General features: G+C 35.6%; 1 protein-coding gene across 3 annotated transcripts in view; it reads left to right on the forward strand.

Annotated features, from left to right (window-relative positions):
* PMS1 (PMS1 homolog 1, mismatch repair system component) overlaps positions 1 to 19,343 on the forward strand; it is a 100,265-nt gene extending 80,922 nt beyond the window's left edge. For all 3 annotated transcript variants that reach the window (XM_039234693.1, XM_039234694.1, XM_039234695.1), the window contains 4 exons: positions 6,946 to 7,431; positions 10,474 to 10,604; positions 15,331 to 15,491; positions 19,116 to 19,343. In XM_039234693.1, coding sequence (XP_039090624.1) covers positions 6,946 to 7,431; positions 10,474 to 10,604; positions 15,331 to 15,491; positions 19,116 to 19,280 — 943 coding nt within the window. In that variant the 3' untranslated portion in view covers positions 19,281 to 19,343. The remainder of the gene's footprint in view (positions 1 to 6,945; positions 7,432 to 10,473; positions 10,605 to 15,330; positions 15,492 to 19,115) is intronic.
* The last annotated feature ends 2,514 nt before the right edge of the window (positions 19,344 to 21,857 follow it).

Consider the following 21,857-nt stretch of genomic DNA (forward strand, 5'->3'; position numbering starts at 1 on the left):
AGAAGGCTCAGAAGCTAGAAGGAACATAGTGTTACTGAGGAAATAAAAGATGCCCACTTTAACAGGAACAGAATAGGAGAGAGTATGGTAAATTAAGTGGAGGGAGGGCAGGCCAGATTATGGAAAGTTCTGTAAGCCGTAACACAGAGTTTGAATAAGGCCTAGGATCAGGGTTTTTCTACTGAGAGCGTAAGACAGATTTTGGAGTAGGGTTACTTCATTTTTTAGTTCTTCCTTTCTGGATATTTTTTCCTTTGCTTTCTTCTCCTTTCCTCTAGTAGATTAGAAATCATATTTAGGCCATGTGCCCTGCCACTGGGGTTTCAGTCAATTGATGTTAACTTGAACTTTTCATTTGTAGTAGCTATGAACATATTTTTACTTAAAAAGAATATTGTAATCAGAGTATTGAAAATGGTAAATAACCATAATTATACATACTCTGTTCTTATAAAAACATTTGAATTGATTACTGGTCAAATCAGGATTAATATTTTCCATTCATGTTACTGAATCCCTTAATGACATTAAGTCAAAGGTAGCAGCTGTTTTTACTTAACATTTACTTAATATTCCTTTAGACATAGCTTTTTATATTTCCCAAGGAACTAATTAAATTGGCTTCTTGAGTAAATCACAAGATTAGTACCATATGTGAAAATTTGCACATTTTAATTAATTACAAATGGTGACCTTCATCTTGAACTTACTTACATAAGGGAAAAAACTGTTTTTTTTAATGTCTTTATTTTAGTTTGAGAGACAGAGAGCGAGTGGGGGAGGGGCAGAGAGAGAGGGAGACACAGAATATGAAGCAGGCTCCAGGCTCTGAGCTTTCAGCACAGAGCCCGATGCAGGGCTCGAACCCACAAACTGTGAGATCATGACCTGAGCTGAAGTCAGACGTTTGACCGGCTGAGCCACCCAGGCACCCCAAGGGAAAATCTTGAATTAGAATGTCCAAGAACTAAAAATACTTTTTTGTAGTACCTATTGAAAATAAACTGTTGAAAATTATGAGTTTTATATAGCCAGTCCAGAACTTCAGATTATAAGTAGAAGTAGGAAAAAAAAAAAATATATATATATATATATAAGTAGAAGTAGGAGAAAATTATGTACAAAATTTTATAAATATAACCTAGTAAGTAACCAGAGATAATTTTTTTACAGTGAAACTTCCTATCCAGCTGACATCGCTGCATTTAACAAATATGTACTGAGTACAAACTACACAACATCCGTGGTCTCTTATCTCTTAGTCTCACCTTTAACATTTACTAAAGTTATCCCAAGAATATCATTTTTATTTCCTAACACATATCTATCTAAATCTTTCCTTTAAAATGTTTCATGTATATTACCTGCAGTAGAACTTAGCCAATTTCTTAAGAGTTACTGAAGATTAGAAATAATGTTAATTCTCCAGTTTCAAATTTAAAACTGCATTTAAAAATTTTTTAGTAAAGTTGCTTAAATACTTATCAACCTTTAGTCAACCATGTCCCCTCGTTCATTATAAGATGTATTTCTTGATAGAAAGTGATAGCAAACCTATATAATCATTTACTGTGGTGCCAAGCATTACTCTAAGTACTTGGCACATTGTAACTCATTGCTCACATCAAAACTGTGAAGTAGATGTAGATTATCTACATATTACAGATGATTATCATGAGGCACAGAAAAATTAAATAATTTGTATAGGTTTACAGAGCTACTAAGTGGCAGAACCAGACCAGTCTGTCTGTCTCCAGGGTCTGTGCTCTTGTCTATTATACTTCACTGAACACCAGAGTTCAGTTCATTTCTGGGTATGCGTTAGAATCACCCATGGAGCCTTCTAAAAACAGTGCTTTTCAACCTCAACCTTAGCCTGGACAATTAGAAAATCTGAGAGTGGGACTCCAGCATCTCACTTTTTTAGGCAAGTGTTATATAATCACTATGTTAGACTGCCTTTGATTTGCTGTAGAAGTTTCATTTTACTCCTGTTATCATTTACCCCCTCCCCAAAAAAGATCTCTAGATATTTTATCCATTATAATTTTAAAATGTTCATTATCTTGTACCTTTGAAATTAAATTAAATGGTTTGGATGTATTGAGTTTCTTTGAATTTATTTTTTCACTGATGACTCTAAAATGAGAAACAAATAGCAACTGAAAAATTAATTTTTAAATATGAACCATAAATTTAATCATAAAATTTTTATTTTGCATGCTATCATTATAGTGACTTTTTTACTAGTATGTATTTAGTACACAGTATTAAAGTGTATGCATATTCTTATGTAGTGCTCAGGGAATTGTTTATTCCATGTTGATATTACAGTAAATATGTAAGGTACTCTTCACATGTAGAATTGACTAGTTACTTCTTTAAAAATTTTTTAATGTTTATTTTATGTTTTGAGAGAGAGAGCACACACGAGAGGTGGAGGGGCAGAGAGAGAGGGAGACACAGAATCCGAAGTAGGCTCTAGACTTCAGAGTTGTCTGCATAAGAGCCCAGTGCAGGGCTCGAACCCCCAAATTGTGAGATCATGACCTGAGCCAAAGGTGGACCCTTAACCAACTGAGCCATCCAGGCACCGCTAGTTATTTCTTGATAAGTTTTTTCTTCCCTCCCTTCCTTCTTCCCTCCCTCCCTTCCTTCCTTCCTGCCTCCCTTCTTTCCATTGCATATGCCATCAATGCTTCTATAAATGGCTTTTATAATTGGGTAAAAAGTAGCTGTTGTGAAATACCCAGATCTTAACTGTATATATATAGTTCAATGCATTTTTATATGTGTACATGCATGTAACCATTGCCCCAGACAAAATACAGAATAACTTTCATCACCCCGGAAAGTTTTCTTATGCTACCCACCAGCCAGTCTCCATATATAGCCACTGTTTTTATTTCCATCATACTGTCTTGGTTTTGCTGGTGCTTAAAAGTCATATATATGTAAAATCATGTAACATGTACTCTTTTATGTCTAACATCTTCTCCTCAATAAAATATTTTGTGATTTCCATCCATGTTTGTTGAATGTATCTGTCTAGTTCATTCTTTGAAATTGATAAGTAATAATCAGTTGTATAAATATACCAGAATTTATTTATTCCATCTCCAGTTGATGGGCATTTGAGTTGTTTCCAATGTGGGGATATTATGAATAAAGATGTGTTGTTTAGTTCCCAAACATTTGGGCTATTTCTGAATATCTTACTGATTTCTAATTAATTTTGTCTTGGACAGGGAAAATACTATGTCAGATTTCAATCTTTTGAAATTACTGAGAATTAAGCCCATCATACGATCTATCTTCATGAATGTTCTAAGTACATAACACCTAAAAGGAATCTGAATTCTACAGCTGTTTATTGTTCTGAACTCTGAATTAAGTCAAGATAGTTGATGGTATTTCTAAAATTTTCTATAGTTCCACACTAATCTTTATTTTTTAGTCGATCTGTCCATTACTGAGAGAGGGCTTTCAAAGTCTACCAACTATGATTCTGGTTTTATTTCTACTTCGTATCTGTAAGTTTTGATTCATGTAATTTGTAGATTTGTTATTAAATGCATACACATTTGTGATTGGTATACATTTCTAATGTTAGACCCTTTGCCATTGTGAATTTCCTTCTTCATCTGTGGTATAATTTCTTGTTTTAAAATTGATGGTTGATTTCATCTTATTTTACTTTAGCTTTTCTTTTTTATGCTTACCATTTGTATGGTGTATCTTTTACCTTTTACTTTCAAACTAGTATGTGTTTAAAGTGTAAGTCTTACAGACATATATAACTATATTTTGCTTTTTAAATTCAGTGTGAAAATCTCTGCCTTTTAATTGGAATATTTAGTCCATATAATGTAATCGCTGATAAGGTTGAGTTTAGGTCTGCCATTTTCCTGTTTGTTTTACCTTTGTTTTGTTCCTTTGTTTTCCTTTTAGGGGGGGTGTAGAGACAGCCTTCTTTAGGGTTAAAAGGATATAATTTAATATTTAATTTTAATTCTTCTATTGGCTTTATATTAGTTTTTGCTTTGGGGAATATAATATACTTAATTTATCATAATCTACTTAGAGTTAATAGGGTTCCAGGCACACAGATATAAGGACATTGCAAATGTAATTCTGCTTACTACCTCTGTCCTTTGTGCAGTTGATGTCATATATTTTATATCTATATACAAAATAACATTTTATTTTTTTAATTTTTTAAGTTTGTTTACTTTGAGAGAGGGAGTTTCAGGAGTAGAATTTAGTGATTCATCACTTAGATACAACAGCACCCAGTGCTCTTCACAAATGCCCTCCTCCTTAATCAGTCACTCATTTAACCCATCCCCCCTCCCACTTCCCCTCTAGCAATGCTCAGTTCTCTATAGTGAAGAGTCTTTCTTATGGTTTACTCTCTTTTTCCCCCCATATTCATCGGTTTTGTTTCTTAATTTCCACATATGAGTAAAATTATATGGTTAAAAATGCTATTTTTTTAAAGTTACCTTTCAAGGAAATGAGAATTAAAAAAAAATTTTTTTTTAATGTTTATTTTTGAGAGCGAGAGACAGCATGAGTGGGAAAAGTGCAGAGAGACCGAGAGAAACAGAACTCGAAGTTGGTTCCAGGCTCTGAGCTGTCCGCACAGAGGTGACACAGGGCTTGAACCCACAAACTGTGAAATCATGAGCTCAGCTGAAGTTGGGATACTTAGCCAACTGAACCACCCAGAGACCCCCCCCCCCCAAATTATTTTTGGAGAGAGGGAGAGGGAGAATGACTTGGGGAGGGGTAGAGGAAGAGACAGACAGACAGACAGAATCTTAAGTAGGCTCCATGATCAGCACAGAGCCTGGTGCAGGACTTGTACTGGCAATCCTGGGATGATGACCTGAGCCAAGATCAAGAGTGGGACACTCAATTGACTGAGCCACCCAGAAATGCTGAGAATTATTTTAAAAGATCCTTTTTCTCTTTTACCTACATCGTTACCATTTTGGGGGCTCATCACTTTTTCCTATAGATCAGAGTTTCTATCTGGTATCATCCCTTAACTGCAGTTATTATTGGCTAAAGATTCTAAGCTTTTATCTGAAAATGTTTATATCATCTTTGTTTTCAAAAGACATTTTTGCTTTGTAGCATTGAATTCTGTATTCTGTTGGCACTTAAAAGATGTTAGTCACTGTCATTTGGCTCTACATTGCTTCTGATGAGAATTTATATCCATCTTTTGGGGTATTCTTTTTTGTATTGTCTTTTTTTCCCCTCACTGCTTTCAGAATTTTGGGTTTATCTTTGGTCCTGAGCAGTTTCATTCTAATATACCTAGCTGTGGACTTCTTTGTATTTATCTTGCTTGGGGTTCACTGACCTTCTTGGATCTGTAAAATGTTTAATTTATCCAAATTACAACATCCATGCCATAATTTCTTCATTTTTTTCCTCCTCACTATTATATTTTTTATCTGGGACTCCCAATTACATATATGTGTGGTTCTTTGTTGTGCCATAGGCCACTGAGATTTTTTTTAATCTTCATATTTCTTTCCATCGTTCAGTTTGGATAATTTCTACTGATCTGTCTTCAAGTTTGCTGACCCTTCTTTGCCATCGCTGATCTGCTAAGCCTACCCAGGGAATTTTTCATTTCAAAGACTGTATTTTTTAGTTCTAGAATTCACATTTCCATTTGTTTTTTTTTTTTATAATTTCCCTTCTCTGTCTCAGTTCCCCTTCTGTCCTCTCTTTAAGTCTTTAAATATTTATTCCAACCTATTTAAAAACAATTTTTTTTTGCACATTCCAACATCTGAATGAGTGATCTTGAGGTTGGTTTACTAACCACTTTCTTGACTATAATTCACATTTTCCTGTTTTCTTGAATGATAACTTTTGATTATATAATGAACATTGTGGCTGATCTCTTGAAAAAACTCTGGATTCTGTTATCTTCTTCTGAAAAAAAATTTTTTCCTACCAAGCATTTAAACTACTGACAGACCATGTTGAGCTTGTGGAGGCTGTTTTATATTTCCTTAGAGAGAGACTGTTTAAACTTTGCCCCTAATCCTAAGGTAGCTTCCTTAGTTCTAAGACAGTTTTTTCCTTACCCTGGCCCTACTCCAGTTTTAATTTAAAGCCCAAAATGTTTACTAAGCTATCTAATTATGTGGAATTCAAACTCCAAACTCCATTTACCCTGGAGTGGGTAGTCTCTAAAATCTCTTTTTAGCTCATTTAATGTTCTGGCAGTTGCTTTCCTCTGGGCTGCCACAAATGGGATTTTCTCTTTCAATTTCCATTTGTTTTGGAAGCAGGGAACTCTGTTCTTGTGATTCAAGCTAATAAGTGCAACTTATAATATTATGTGATATAAACATAAATAATAAAAATCATAATTTTTTTTTTAAAGTACAGCTTATTTCTTGAGTTTCTGCCACTCCCCCTTAATGCTGGGGACTGCCCTCTGGGTAACATCTGTATAAATAGGGATTTTTTTTTTTTTAAGTTTATTTATTTTGAGAGAGAAAGTGTGAGTTTGGGAGGGACAGAGAGAGAAAGAGCAAATCCCAAGCAGGCTCCCCACTTGCAAAGCTCAATGTGAGACTCAAACCTTGAATCATGAGATCATGACCTGACCCAAAATTTGACGCCTAACTAACTGAGCCATCCAGGCACCCCTGGATCTCTTTTTTTCAAATTTTGAATTCATTCCAGTATCTGCCTGTCTTTGGTTGCTCTTCATGCCTATTTTAACTAGTTGATTTCTGTATTTTGTGCATAGTTTGTCATAGTTATGTAGGGGAGAGTTAGTCCAATAGAAGCTCTTTCATCATTATCAGATTTAGAATACCAGCTCTTTATTTTTTATAAAATTTACTTAAGATGGTTAATATATTTCTGATTATGGCCTCATTAGTTCTATGTTATCTTTATTCACAGATATGAAGAGAAGGCTACTAAAGATTTGGAACGATACAATAAGCAAATCAAGAGAGCCATTGAACAGGAGTCACAAGTACCGTTAAAAGATGGCAGAAAAAAGATAAAGCCCAGCAGCGCATGGCATTTGGCACAGAAGCACAAATTGAAAACCTCATTATCGAATCAGCCAAAACTTGATGAGCTCTTTCAGTGCCAAATTGAAAAAAAAAAGAACCAAAACGTTAAAATAGTTCAGATCCCCTTTTCTATGGAAAACTTAAAAAAAAATTTTGAGAAACATAAATTTGACATAGAACAACAGAAAGATGAATTCTGCTTGATCCACAATCTCAAATTTCCTGATGCGTGGCTAATTACATCCAAAACAGAGGTAATGTTATTAAATCCTTACAGAGTAGAAGAAGCCCTGCTATTTAAAAGACTTATTGAGAATCATAAGCTTCCTTCAGAGCCACTGGAAAAGCCAATTACGTTAACAGAGAGGTATGGTGAAATAATTTTTTTTAACTCTCCAAACAGTTATCAATCCATACTAGATTAGAAATTGAAAGCAAAAAGTTGGAAGTGTTTTCTAGTAGGGAAAAGTTTCCTAGTAGGGAAAAGATTTATTTAAAGAAATCTTTTTAAAATTTGATTTTCTAATCTTTAATGCAATTGTTTTTAAATTACTGATTTTAGAGTATTCTAGATAGTTCTACAAGTAATAACCTCAATTCTCCTGTACATAGTGACTTTCCTAGGGTAATTTTGAAGTTAATTTGTCATGACTCTCTTTCATTGTACACTCTTAACATTTCAAACATATACCAAAATTGAGTTATACAGTGAATGCCTTTATCAACAATTATCAAGATTTTTCCACATTTGTCTACTTATCCTTTCAAGTATATGTGTATGCTATGTGTATTAGATGTGTGTGTACATACATACTTTCTTTCCTGGAGTTATTTTTAGACAATTCTCACCCAAACATCTTTCAGTATCTGTCTCTTAAAAATGAGTCACCTAACTACCATTTCTATCTTTCACAATATTAGTTCCTTGAAAGTGTTCTTCACTGTCGCAAAATGTCTTTTTTATAGTTTGGGTGTTTTTTTTTTTTAATTGTTTATTTTTGAGAGAGAGAGAGTGTGTGTGTGTGAGAGAGGGGGTGGGGAGGAGCAGAGAGAGAAGGAGACACAGAATCTGAAGCAGACTTCAGGCTCCAAGCACAGTGCTCGAACTCACTAACTGTGAGATCATGACCTGAGCCAAAGTCAGATACCCAACCTAATAAGCCATCCAGGCACCCCTCTATTTTATAGTCTTTACTTTATTAACTTTAATTTTTATCTAAACAAGGTCCAGCCATTATATTTGGTTATGTCTCTTAAATCTCTTCTAAATATCACACCATTAACCTGTTGATAACAGTCATTTGTTCATTAGAATTATCCCTTTATCTCAAGTTTTACCCTTTGCTTCCTGATGGTGGTGTTTAACATGTTTTTTCCTCTCCCATTATTAAACAGAAGACAGCTGAAGAGGATTGAATAGATTTAAATTATGCTTTTTAGTATCATAGTTTAATAGGTTGTGCTACATGCTTCATATTTCATCACATCAAAAGGCACTTATCACTGGATTCAGCCATTGACAGCCTACTCTTAAGCCTTAAAATTCCCTATCAACCTCTCCATTTAATGGTTTTATCCATTGATAATTGTTTCTCGAACTGATTTTATTATAGTTTGCAAAATGGGGTATTCCCCTTTTATATACTACATGAGCAAACTGTTTTCTGTAAAAGTGAATAATAACTATTAACTTTTGCCTTTTTATATATTTAATACTTCTTTTTTAGTCTGACACAGGAGAGAATCCTATGTATGATATAGGAAATAAAAACCTGAAATTGGAAAGATATTAAGGGTTTGTTCTCTAGAAGACATTACTAGATAACTGTTTCAGAACTCCCAAGAATTTTTTTAAAAAAAAGTTTTTTATACAATATATTCAAACGCTTGTGTTAAAAACCCTACCGCAAGAAGGAAAAATAGGGCCAGGACACAGGAAAACCTTTGTCAAGGCTACCTTTTTAATTAAGGCAATAGTAATCACATTCACTAAAATCTACCATCTTTCATAGTAGCCTTTTAAGATTGGCTTAGAAAACTGTTGAAGAATTAGAAAAACAATTAATACAAATTTGGGCTATTTTAAACAGTTCAGAAATCTGATCGTACTTTCTCTTTTCTTCCATTAAAAAGAGGTAGGGTATATCTGAAATTTTAAACTTGATTGCTTTTCTAAATTGTATTTTTGAACTTTCATTTAGAGCTCAAAAATCATTTTGTGTGCTTGTACAAATTACATGTTTTTAAAAATATTTTCCTTTGTTAACATTCTGTTTTTCAAAAACCTGACACATTAAAAATTATTATTTGAGGCCCATACTAGCCTGAAAAATAAAGTTTTCTTATTTGAACATGAACTGCGACAAAGCTGAATTCAAAATTGTTTTCACCCTTCTTATGAAATGTGACATCCTCACCACATTGAATGTGTCAAAGACTGCATAATTATGGGCTGGGCTTAGTTTTCTCACTGTGGTTCTTTTTTTTTTTTTTTTTTTTAACGTTTATTTTTTAGAGAGAGACAGAGCTCGAGCAGGGGTAGGGGCAGATAGAGAGAGGGAGACACAGAATCTGAAGCAGGCTCCAGGCTCTGAGCTATCAACACAGAGCCAGACAGGGGTCAAACCCACAAACCATGTGAGATCATGACCTGAGCTGAGTAGGCTGCTCAGGCGACTGAGCCACCCAGGTACCCCTCTCACTGGTTCTAATGCAGATTGTGTAGTTTATCTCTGAATGGAATAATTAGGTATCTATAAAATAAAAAGAGCTCAAAAATCAAAACAGCAGTGGCTAATGTTTGTTGAGGAATTACAGGAGCCTAAGTAAATCCTTTGATCTTCACAACAACCTTATATAATAATATAACTATGGCATTATTTATAAATAAAGTTTTCAGTTGTATGATTTGAGAGAGGGTAGTTTTTGATTTCACATTTAGTTTGTCATGTTCTGAAAGCTTCTGTAGGGGTGCCTGGGTGGCTTAGTCGGTTAAGCGTCCAACTTTAGCTCAGGCCATGATCTCGAGGTTCGTGAGTTTGAGCCCCACGTCAGGTTCTGTGCTGGCAGCCCAGAGCCTGCAGCCTGTTTCGGATTCTGTGTGTGTCTCTCTCTCTGCCCCTCCCCTGCTCATACTCTGTCTCAAAAATAAATAAACTACAAAAAAAAAATTAAAAAAAAGAAAGAAACTGTCTTTTATGACTATTCTTCCTCCTTTCTGTTCACTGTATGCAGTAGGTCTTCTAAAAGATTTTAAAAGAAATGTAGAAGAGTAAAGTTTCTTACAGGGTTAGTTATACCTTTGTATTTTAGTTATTGATCATTTTTAAAGGGCCATTGGATTAACGTTTTTCCATAAATCCTCTAATTACATATTTAGTAAGTTAAAAGACCATAATTTCTTTTTCAGTCTTTTTAATGGATCTCATTATTTAGAGATTTTATATAAAATGACCACAGATGATCAGAGATACAGTGGATCAACTTACCTGTCTGATCCTCGTCTTACAGCAAATGGTTTCAAGATAAAATTAATACCAGGTATGATAATGTGGTTTAATATTTCCTGACTTGGAAATAAGTCTTGTTCCAGAAGTTATATTTGAATTTCATAATGTGTGTATCATGGTATATTTTTATTTCATGAAAAGTACAGTGTCAGCTATGTAAAAACAGTTATATTTCAAAAAGGTCACCTCTCTTGGAAACAAGCAACTTTGGCATCTCTTTCGGTATATTACCTTGCATTTGTGTTTTCATAACTAATTGAGTTAATTTCATTGTAATTTTTTACCTCTTTTGTCACAAAATGCAAACTGCCTACTTTGTTCAAATTATTTAATACACCTTTAGATAATGAAAGAAATAAATGTGTAGTATATTGGAAAGGTCTAATAAAAATGGACATCTCTTCCTTTTTTAAAAGGGTTTACTTGTTTTGCCAGTTGGGTTTAGAACATCAGCAATCTTACTGTTTGGAGAGTGAGTGATTTGATTCCATTGCTTTGCTAAAAAGACTGTAATAAAACTCTTTACTTTGTTTGTATGGCATAATTCACTGAGTGGAGAGAAAAGTAAATCCTGGCTAGGAGACTTCAGTTTTCCTGGTTGACCCCTTCTCTCTTCTTTAATAGCTTCCTTACTTAACTTTTCTGCCCTAACTTCCTATGCTGGTAGTGTCCTATTACTTTCCCTTCATCTGGTGTCAAGGGTGCTGCACAGAGTCATTCCACTGTCCCCTCTCCTGTCTGCCCCTAGAGTTGTTATGAACAAGGTGTAGAAAACTTAAGTTCAACGAAAACGGTGTTGAAACTTTTTACAGGAATATTTTACTGAGACATAAAAAGAAAATAAGTAAAAATAACGTACAAAACTATGAAATTAGATACATACAGAAATTATTTTGATGCAGCAAACTTTAATTTTACTGACTTTTGTAGTTTTACGAACACCTACCATGAAACTTCTTATCTTCGACCTCAATCTGGGATATTTAGATTTGGAGTGAAAAGCTAGTTCAAGTCTCATTTCTGCCGTTTAAAATGTGTGTTCTTGGGAAAGTCATTGGCCTCAATATTTTCTCATTGTAACAACTAATAATTATTTAATAATTAAGGTACAGGGCATATTCTAAATATTAAATGTATTAACTTATTTAATCTTCCTAATAACTCTATGAAGTATGTTCTATTACTGTCTCCATTTTATAGATGGAAAAATCAAGGCACAGTGAAGTTTGCTTAAGGATACACAGTTAGTGGTAGAACCAGGATTTAAACCCAAGTGCCTTCCCTTCTACACTGTTGGTGGGAATGTAAACTGGTACAGCCCCTCTGGAAAACAGTGTGGACGTTCCTCAGGAAACTAACAATAGAACTCCCCTATGACCCAGCAATAGCACTGCTAGGAATTTACCCAAGGGATATAGAAGTGCTGAGGCACAGGAGCACATGTACCCCAATGTTCATAGCAGCACTCTCAACAATAGCCAAAACATGGAAAGAGCATAAGTGTCCATCAACGGACGAATGGATCAAGAAGATGTAGTTAATCTATAAAATGGAATACTACATGGCAATGAGAAACAATGAAATCTGGCCATGTGTAGCAACATGGATGGACCTTGAGGGTGTTATGCTTAGCGAAATAAGTCAGGCAGAGAAGGACAAATATTGTATGTCTGCACGTATAGGAGGATTGGGAGGAACTTAACTGAGGACCATTGGGGAGAAGAAGGGGGGAAATGGTGGGGGAAAGGGAGAGAGGCAAACCATGAGAGACTCTTGAATGCTGAGAACAAACTGAGGACTGATGGATGTGGAGGACGGCACTTGTGGGGAAGAGCACTGGGTGTTATATAATTTGACAATAAACTATTTGTAAAAAAAAAAAAAGTAATAAACCCAAGTGCCTTTACAAGCTAGGTTTTAACTTATTTATTTTATTGCTTCTTATTAAAGTTGAGATACTTCATAAAGTAGTTGTGAGCACTTAACTTGGTACTTACAGAAATCAATTAGCATAGCATTTGACATTGGTAGGTGTTTGAGTATTCTCTTTTCTTCCCATCTTCCAGTACCCTTCTCTGAAAGGACTTGTCCTCATTTCTTTTAGTACTCCTAGAAATCTTTCTTTCTTGGGGCCTCTAACACCTTTTTAATTTATTTGAATGTGGAGCTTGGGGTGTGTGTGTATGTATATATGTAGTTACATACTGTTAATCTATTTTTCTGATTAACTATGTGGTATTATTGGCAGGTGCCTTTTTTTTTTTCCATGAAAGATGTTATCACAGCAATTTTTTAAATTTATTTATTTATTCATTTATTTATGTGTCTCTCGTCCCTGAAATGCAGCCAAATTAATACCAAACACCAAGCCATCTTGCACACCTAGAAAACTGATTTGAGGATTAACATAGCAGTCTGCACAACTTGAACCACAGAACTACACAGGTTCATAGCAATTTTTTTTTATTTTCTTAATTTTTTTTAAATGTTTTATTTATTTCTAGGAGAGAGAGAGAGACAGCGTGAGCAGGGGAGGGCCAGAGAGAGAGGGAGTCACAGACTCTGAAACAGGCTCCAGGCTCTGAGCTGGCAGTCAGCACAGAGCCCGATGCGGGGCTCGAACCCACGAACCACGAGATCATGACCTAAGCGAAAGTCGGACGATTAACCGACTAAGCCACCCAGGCGCCCCATAGCAATTTTCTTTTTAAAGTTAGGATAATTACTCTCTCTTTTCCAAGACGGGGTGTTTTTATTTTTGAGTTACCCAGTAAGTTTCTGACACATGCTATCAGATCTTAGCTTTGTGGAAGTGTTTTTTAAGGCCTTTTGAATGCCAGATACTTTGCATGCCACCAGAGATAAAAATTAATAAGAGCCATCTGCAAACTGACTCGATTTGACTGGAATTAATTTTACGTAGATTGTCATCAGCATTAGTTATCTTACCAGTAACAGATCAGATTAAAAACTCTCATGTTTTCTTATTTTTTAAGCCTTTTTTTTCCTTCATTAATTTTTATGTCATGTTTTCCTAAAGACCACTTCTCCTTCTGTTAGAGTTTGCTTCTTAGACTAACTTTGGATAAACAGTTTGCCTATTTTGCTTGTTAATGGGAACAGTGTATTGTTTTACATCCACAAGAATTCCATATTTTAGGAAGTGAAAATTTGTTGGGTCACCTGGGTGTCTCAGTCGGTTAAGCATCCATCCGACTTGTGATTTCGGCACAGGTTATGATCTCACAACTCGTGGCAAGCCCCAAGTTGGGCTAAGTTTCCTATATCTGAATTTTTCAAATGTGGAAATTAAAATGTTGCTCAATTTCCTCATCTGTTGCCAAATACTTTATTCAAATCCACAGGCAATTCTGTGAAATGTGTATTATTTTCCAGTGCAAATGTAATAAGTATTAGACTTTTAGGTCTAATCATACCATAAAAGGTACAGAACCAGCAGTAGTGAAAAGTCTCTTGGCTGATACTTTTGTAATTTCCTTATCTGTAGATATGTGTAAAAAGATGTGAACTAGAATATTCTGCGTCTTCCTCTTTGTCTATCTAAACCCTGTATCAAGTCCCATTTAAGTTCTCCTGCTTGCTCAAACTCTCATTTTATATCCCTTCACTGAACTCTGTGTTTTATCCCTTAATGTTCAATTATAGACCTTCTGTTACTCTCTAGTTGTTTCCATGGAATAACATTAGGATGCCTGTTATGTTTATTGTACCACCATTGCATCTTACCCAGGTCAAGGAACTGATCTATAACTGCAAACAGATTAGGCATAGGATCACTGACATCTAAGGATCTGAAACTCAAGCTACATCACTACTCTTTTTTTATTCATCTGTTGATAGCTACCGCTTATCCAGCATTGGACTGTCTCATTTTCTTTACTTCTGGGTAACATGTTATGGAATTCAATATTAACAGTGTTAAGCAGAGCCAAAGAAAACAAATCTCTGCTATTTTGTAGCATTTTAAAGTGCATTCTAAAACCAAATTTGATTGTTTGGAATTTATATTGTTATGGATATTTTACCCCATTATATGTCAAATCTAGTTTTTAGTTTTATTTTAATCACTAAATTAAAGTAGTTTAATAAATAATGTCAGTTTTATATATTGTTTTACTAAAATATTTTCAGTGAACATTAGTAGTTAATTTTCTCCAGTTAGTGATATATTAATAAGTTACTATAGTGGTAATCATTTATAATATATAAGTGTATCAAATCAATGCTTTGTACACCATAAACTTATATCGTGTTTATCAATTATATCTCAATAAAGTTGAAAAAAATAAATTACTATGTGAATATTTTTATAATTAAGATAAAATAGTCACAAATAATTCAGGCCTTTAATTTAGATATTAACCTAGTAAAATAGAATTTGAACAGCAACAGTTGTTAAAATACTTAAACCAATTTTATTTAATAAATATCATGGGACTCCATTTTCTCTCCAAAGTAAGAAATGTTCTACACAAATGTAGGGAACAGAAGTGCAATAACGGAGATATAAAGCACATGTGGTGTCTAGGAGTACATATGACTTAATGTGAAATCCTCTGGGAAATTATTATTTGTTCTCCAACTAAGGAACAAAACTTTGTCCTGCCTATATTAAATTCTAAGGAAGGTACACTAAATGTTTTCACAGTGATTTTGTCTTTAATAGGCATTTTCTGGAATATAATTCAAACAAAACTAACTATATCAACATGTGCTTTTATGTATTTTTCTTTTAGGCGTTTCCATTGCTGAAGACTACTTGGAAATAGAAGAAATGGCTAATTGTCTCCCATTCTATGGAGTGATGGACTTAAAAGAAATTCTTAATGCCATATTAAACAAAAATGCAAAGGAAGTTTATGAATGTAGGCCTCGCAAAGTGATAAGTTATTTGGAGGTATGCATTATTAGATTATGTAGGTTGGTTAGGTTTTAATTTACTTAACTGTTTATTAATAAAATAGTAAACATTTCAAAATAATAAAGTTTCTATTAAGTTTATTATATGTTTGCAAGAAGAAATACTACTAAAAGAAGAAAACTTCATTAAAAGTTTCATATCATAGACTGGTTGTAGTAAACTCTATCATGGATCCTTACCATAACATTATTTCTTGAGTATACATTGAAGGAGAGCCCTATACATGACACCCTGTATCGTGATGGTCTTCCTAATTTTTTTTTTTTGGAGAAGTTTTTCTGATTTTTAAGAAGGGAGTAAAAATTTCTCCATTTTTACACCAAATGTCTGTCTATAAAGAACTGCAATGTGATTTTAAGCCCTGATATCTTTAAGAGCAAAAAAGGAGAAAGAGTGAAAGATGTGGATTGTTGAATAAATGGAAATTTTTTTTCTAGGAATATTTACCCCAAATAAGAAATGTAATAGTAGGTTAAAAAAGAAATTCTAAAGTAATATAGGATGGTAGAAGCTTATAAGGTTTGAAATGTCCCAAGTATACAATAGTCGTGGGGAAACAACAGTGATTGTCTCTATGTTTGAGGTTCTATCCCTCAAGTTTGGTATTATTTTAAAAACCAACCTGAAAAAGGGGTGCCTAGGTGGCTTAGTCGGTTGAGCGGCCGACTTCAGCTCAGGTTATGATCTCACACTTTGTGGGTTCAAGCCCCGCATCAGGCTCTGTGCCGACAGCTCAGAGCCTGGAACCTGCTTTGGATTCTGTGTCTCCCTCTCTCTCTGACCCTCCCCCACTCACACTCTGTGTGCCTCTCTCAGAACTAAATAAATATTAAAAATAAATTTTTTAAAAAAAAACCTGAATGTAAATAAAATCTGTTTTCTCCCTTTTAAGAAAATGGGCCATTTTCTTTTAGACTATTACCACGGTATGCCCATTGTATTCTGAGTGTCAGTCTTTAGGAAAGTCCACTTTTTACCCTTTCTGAAGATTGTATTCAGTGGGATTCAGTGAGTCCTTCAAGTACTTTGACTTGTGGAACTTCCTAGCCTATTGTGGGAGCAATTTAACACTGATAATTTCTAATAGCTTCAAAGCAATCTTTTCTTATGAAAGAGGTAATATAAACTTAAATGAAGGTTGAAGGAGTTGAGGGTAGTGTTTTGTGTATTGAACCATGTGGGAAGATATATGATTTCAAAAATAACAGAAAACAGTGGTTGGGATATTTAGATAGAAATATTTTTACTAATATTATACTTCTCATTACATTAAGGCAATTATGGATTGAATGTTAAGGATGAGAGCCTAGGAAAAAAAGAACTTCAATAAGATCTACAGGAATACTTCCACTTAAGGTCAAGCTGAATAAGATCAATCAGAAATAAAGATAGGAGAATAAAAGAAAAGCCAGTACAGAGGTACATATAAAAGTCAAGGGAGGAAAGAAATTTAAAAATGAGTAAATAGTATCACATTCTCTACAGGGTAATAGTTGCTAGAAGACCATCAACTATGGCTGCCAGATAGCAGTAATAATAGAAAAGTCGTCAGGATAAAAGACTTGCCAATGGCCGAAGAGGGGAGCAGTGGTGAAAAAGTGTAGGCAGCAAGTCACATGGTATTAAAAAGAAGAAAAGAGAGATTAGTTTGTCTGTGTTTCTGTGTTGTTGATGGGAAAGCCTGACATAAAAGATTGGAGAGCAGATGTTCCAAAAGAGGCAGGAAGGAAGATGGGATAAAGATACAAGCTTTAGAAAGGAGAAACTGTTCTCTCAGTCAAGAGCAGAAGAGAGGGAAAATGAAAGTGAAAATATTTTGAGGTAAAGTTGAGAGAAGTCATGTATGATACATTTGGGAAAGGAGTAGGAAAAGTTATCTGCTGAGAGTGAAGAGGCTGGGGAGGCATTTGGGATTTGGGTTTAGTAGAGAAGATCTAAAAATAAGAATTGTAGGTACTATAAGAAAAGGTTGATTAGAGAAGAATAAGATGTCGAAATGGCATTGAGGGCTCATAAGAGCTAACACTGGTATTGGATCCAACCAGGACAGTTTGGTGATTTTCCAACAGTGCCTGGTACAAATTATCCAACTGTAAGGATTAGCAAAATGAATGTGGTAGAACAAGGGAGTGAGCAAATTTGAACCCATAGTATATATATGAGAAACTGTTATGTCTTAGAGGAGTATAAAGATCAATCAGGTTCTAGTAGGAATAAAAAATTAATGCAGGAAGCTCCAGAGATAATATCTTTAAGGTCTCACTAACTATTCAGGAGCTTAAGTAGAGAAAGATGATAAGAAGGGTGCTGGTAAGTGGGAGATTAAGGAGGGAGTAAGGAGATTAAAGGTCAAATTAAAGAAAAGAATAGGTTTAGTTGGAAAGGAGTAGGATGGTTAGAAAACTAAGGGGAGAGGGTGTGTGGTTGGAGAGAATATTAGACTCCTGTTCCTTGAAAAAAATTTTTTAATGTTTATTTTTGAGAGGGAGAGACAGAGTGTGCTGGGGAGGGGCAGAGGGAAGAGAGAGACACAGAATCCAGGCTCCAAACTGTCAGCTGGACGTGGGGCTCAAACCCATGAACCAGCTGAGCCACCCAGGGGCCCCTAGGCTCAAGTTCTTTGAAGTACAAGAATTTTATTTAAAAAAATAAATCTTAATAAAATTAAAATAAATCTTAAAAGAAGTCAGCTTTGCTAATACAATTTACCCTAAACACTCAGTTTTTCCTACTTCAGAAAACAGCATCACTATACTAAAAATGCAGACATTAACCTTGGGTCTATAACCTTCATAACCAGTTCATCAGCAAGTCTGGACTCTACTTCCTGTTTGTGTCAGGAGTCTTTAAATCTCCTTCCATCTCCACTGCTATCCCCCTAGTCAAGAACTCACCAGGACTCTAGTAATTGCCTGTAAGACTGTCTGCTTCTTTTCTTGACCTGTCTCAAACCATACTTCACACAACAGAAAGATTGTTTTTTTTTTAATGTGAAGCAAATATTAGGCTTTTGCTTTAAAACCCTCTACCTCTCTGTGCATTCAGTTTAAAACCCAAATTGCATCCTGTCCTAAAGGGTGATCTGGCCCCTACCTAACTCCGTTCCTTGTTTCTACTTAGTAACTATGCTATACGCGTGGTGACCATTCAGTTCTTTCTGTCCCTTCTGCCTGAAATGCTTTTCTTTCCCCATGATCCTTGCATCATGATTTCTTACTGAAACTGAACTTAAATGTCACCTTGAAGAAGCTTTCCCTAACCACACAATCACTCTCTTATCTAACCACACAATCACTCTCTATCTTGTTGCTCAGTTTAATTTTGTACATTATTACTTACTGAAATTTTCTTTGTCTTTTTATGTTTTGTTTCTCTGTACTAGAATAGAATATAAATTTTACAAAAACAAGATGTTGTTTGTCTTATTCTTCGCTATGTATAGAACGTACAACAATGACTAACACATAATTTGTGCTTCATATGTGAGTGAATGAGTAATAAAAAGAATATAATCAACTTTCTGTCTTCTCTCTTGCCAGAAATAACATGTTTTCTGCTTCAGGGTGTATCATGGTAAAATGTATGGCTTTGTTTTCACAGGGAGAAGCAGTACGTCTCTCCAGACAGTTGCCCATGTACTTATCAAAAGAGGATATCCAAGACATTATATACAGAATGAAGCACCAATTTGGAAATGAAATTAAAGGGTGTGTTCATGGTCGTCCATTTTTTCATCATTTAATCCATATTCCAGAAGCTACCTGATTAATTATGTTTAAGAAATTTGTTTCTATTAAAATTGATAATAAAATGAGTCAGTTTTTAAATCTTCTTTGTACTATCATGTATTAAATGTTTATTTTATAAGTGAGGATTTACTGACCAGTATATTGAATAAGAATTCAAAAACTGTAGAAAACTTAAACTAACATGGACTATTCATTTTATTCTGAAGAACCACCTGTCATAATAATTATTGGTTGTAAACCCCAAACTCAAAATACCTAGTATTCTTGAGTGGTTGATTTTCTAAGGGCTGTGGTCTGAATTGTGTCCCTAAAATTTATACGTTGAAGTTCTAATCCCCAGTGTGATGGTATTTGGAAATGGGGCCTTTTAGGAGGTAATTAGGTTTAGATGAAGTCATGAGAATAAAGGCCCTTATGGTAGGATTACTGCCCTTATTTATAAGAAGAGAGACTAGAGCTTTTGCTCACTCCTTTTCTCCTACCAACCCCCATGTGAAGATACAGAGAGAAGGTGGCCCTTCATGATCCGGTAATAGAGCTCTCACCAGAAACCAAGCATGCTGGCACCTTGATCTTGGACTTCTAGCCTCCAGAACTGTGAGAAAATAAATGTCTGTTGTGCTTTTAAGCCACCAGTCTGTATATAGTATTTTGTTATGGCATCCTGAGTAGACTTTTACACTGGGTTGGTCCCATGCAGAGAAATCACACAGACTGAGCTGGCATATCTGACAGAAGTTACCAATGTTGTTTAAAGTAGGATGGAGAGACAGGGAGTAGGAGAAAGTGAGAGAATGAAATTTAGAGGAAAAAGAAGTTTAGCTTTCAAAATCCTGCCATTTACCTCTATTTTGGGGTAACAATTTAGAAACTGCTGTCTCTTATATGTAAATTATTGGGCTTTGGGGTCAACATTTGTCCCCCAGAATGTGGGAAGATCCAGAGATTTAGCCAAATTTAGGTTAAGATTATTTTTCATTGTGTTTGTGTCCTTTGAAAAACTAGGTCCCCCAGTGCATCAAAACAATAGGCAAAAAAATTTGTTTTATAAGGTAAAATGTGTTATACTGGATACAGTATCTCCATATTCCATACCATCTCAAGAAGTTTAAATTTTTTTTAATGCTTGTTTTTTTGACGGACAGAGTGTGAGCAGGGGAGGGGCAGAGAGAGAAGAGACACAGAACTCGAAGCAGGCTCCAGGCTCTGAGCTGTCAGCACAAAGCCAAATACGGAGCTCCAACTCACAAACGGTGAGATCACGACCTGAGTTGAAGTCAAGACGCTTAACCAGTAGAGCCACCCAGGTGCCCCAAGAAGTTTTAAATTCTTCAGACCCTTGTATTAGGAGGTACAAATTGTGATAATCTGGAATAATGCCTGTAGAGCTTTTTTCCTGCCAACACAGCCCCCTTACCCAAAACCTAAATATTAAATATTTCTTCCATTATCCCCTTTCAAAGTTTGGGGCCCCTCTCTGGGAGACAATTCTGGTAGTAATCCTTTTTAAAACACTGGGTAGATTGAAGGAAGAGAGGCCCACAGAGACATAAAAGATGAAATTTGCCTCCTACGTTTCTATCAGCCCTAAGTGAAATTTAGGACTCCATTCTCTAGCTGATACAGTCAGTTGTTGCAAAGAGGTCCTATAATGACCGATAAAACAAAGCCTTTTTTTGCAGCCATGGATCGTGCCCAATGAGGCTAGTAGTTATGACGGCAGGTATTTATTGCTTATTTGCTAGATACTATGCATTTACCTTGGATCTCATTTAATCTTCACAACAATTTTAAGATTGTAGGTGCTACTGAGACTCTAATCCTACCACTGTTACACAGCCTGAGAAATGGGCCCTCAGGAGTCATTTGGGGCAACAAAAACAGGAGTAAAGTGAAAAGTACAAAACATTTCCCGACGCCACTGTAAGGAATCACCTTTGGGAGGCAATGTTTTCTCACGGAGTCTGTTGGGTGGGAACGCTGCAGGTCCTCCTGAGTCTCTGGGCATCCTAGGAGTCTGCGGAAGCTCCGCCCCCACGCGCGGCCCGGTCTTCCCTCCCCATCCCCCACAAGCTCCTGCGGCAGCTGTGGCACCACCGGACAAAATGGCGGGGGCGGGTGGCGGCTACGGCCAAGCCCTGGCTCCCGGAATGGAGGTAACGGCTGATGTGTTTTGGTCAGCTGACACTAGCCATTAAGGGTGAGGGGAGGAGATCTAGAGAGAAAGAAAACCCCACCCCATATTGCCCATTTTTCTCACTAGTTTGGGGTTTGGCTGGGGGGAGAGACGACTCTCAAGAGAGTGAATTCTCCGAAGTGCTCTTGAGACCCAAGGGCTTAGTGTGGGACCCCAGCCATCGCTCTAGTGTGCAAGTGACGCCAAAGCTATGCAGAGGTGAGGCTTGCAGACCTCTCTTGTTTGGCTCTTTTGCTTTGACGGTAGCCGTACGTGGTCCGGCAGTGCCTCTGACGTTTCATTTATTTAACCTGAAAAATGTTAGGCCCTTAATTCAGATGGACAGGTTTTTGTTGTTATTTTCACTGGCTATTTGATTCTCTGTGATCTTACGCAGATTTTCTGGCTAGGATTGCA

Source organism: Hyaena hyaena, unplaced genomic scaffold (genome assembly GCF_003009895.1).
Source record: "Hyaena hyaena isolate Hyena2069 unplaced genomic scaffold, ASM300989v1 scaffold_92, whole genome shotgun sequence".
NCBI lineage: Eukaryota > Metazoa > Chordata > Mammalia > Carnivora > Hyaenidae > Hyaena > Hyaena hyaena.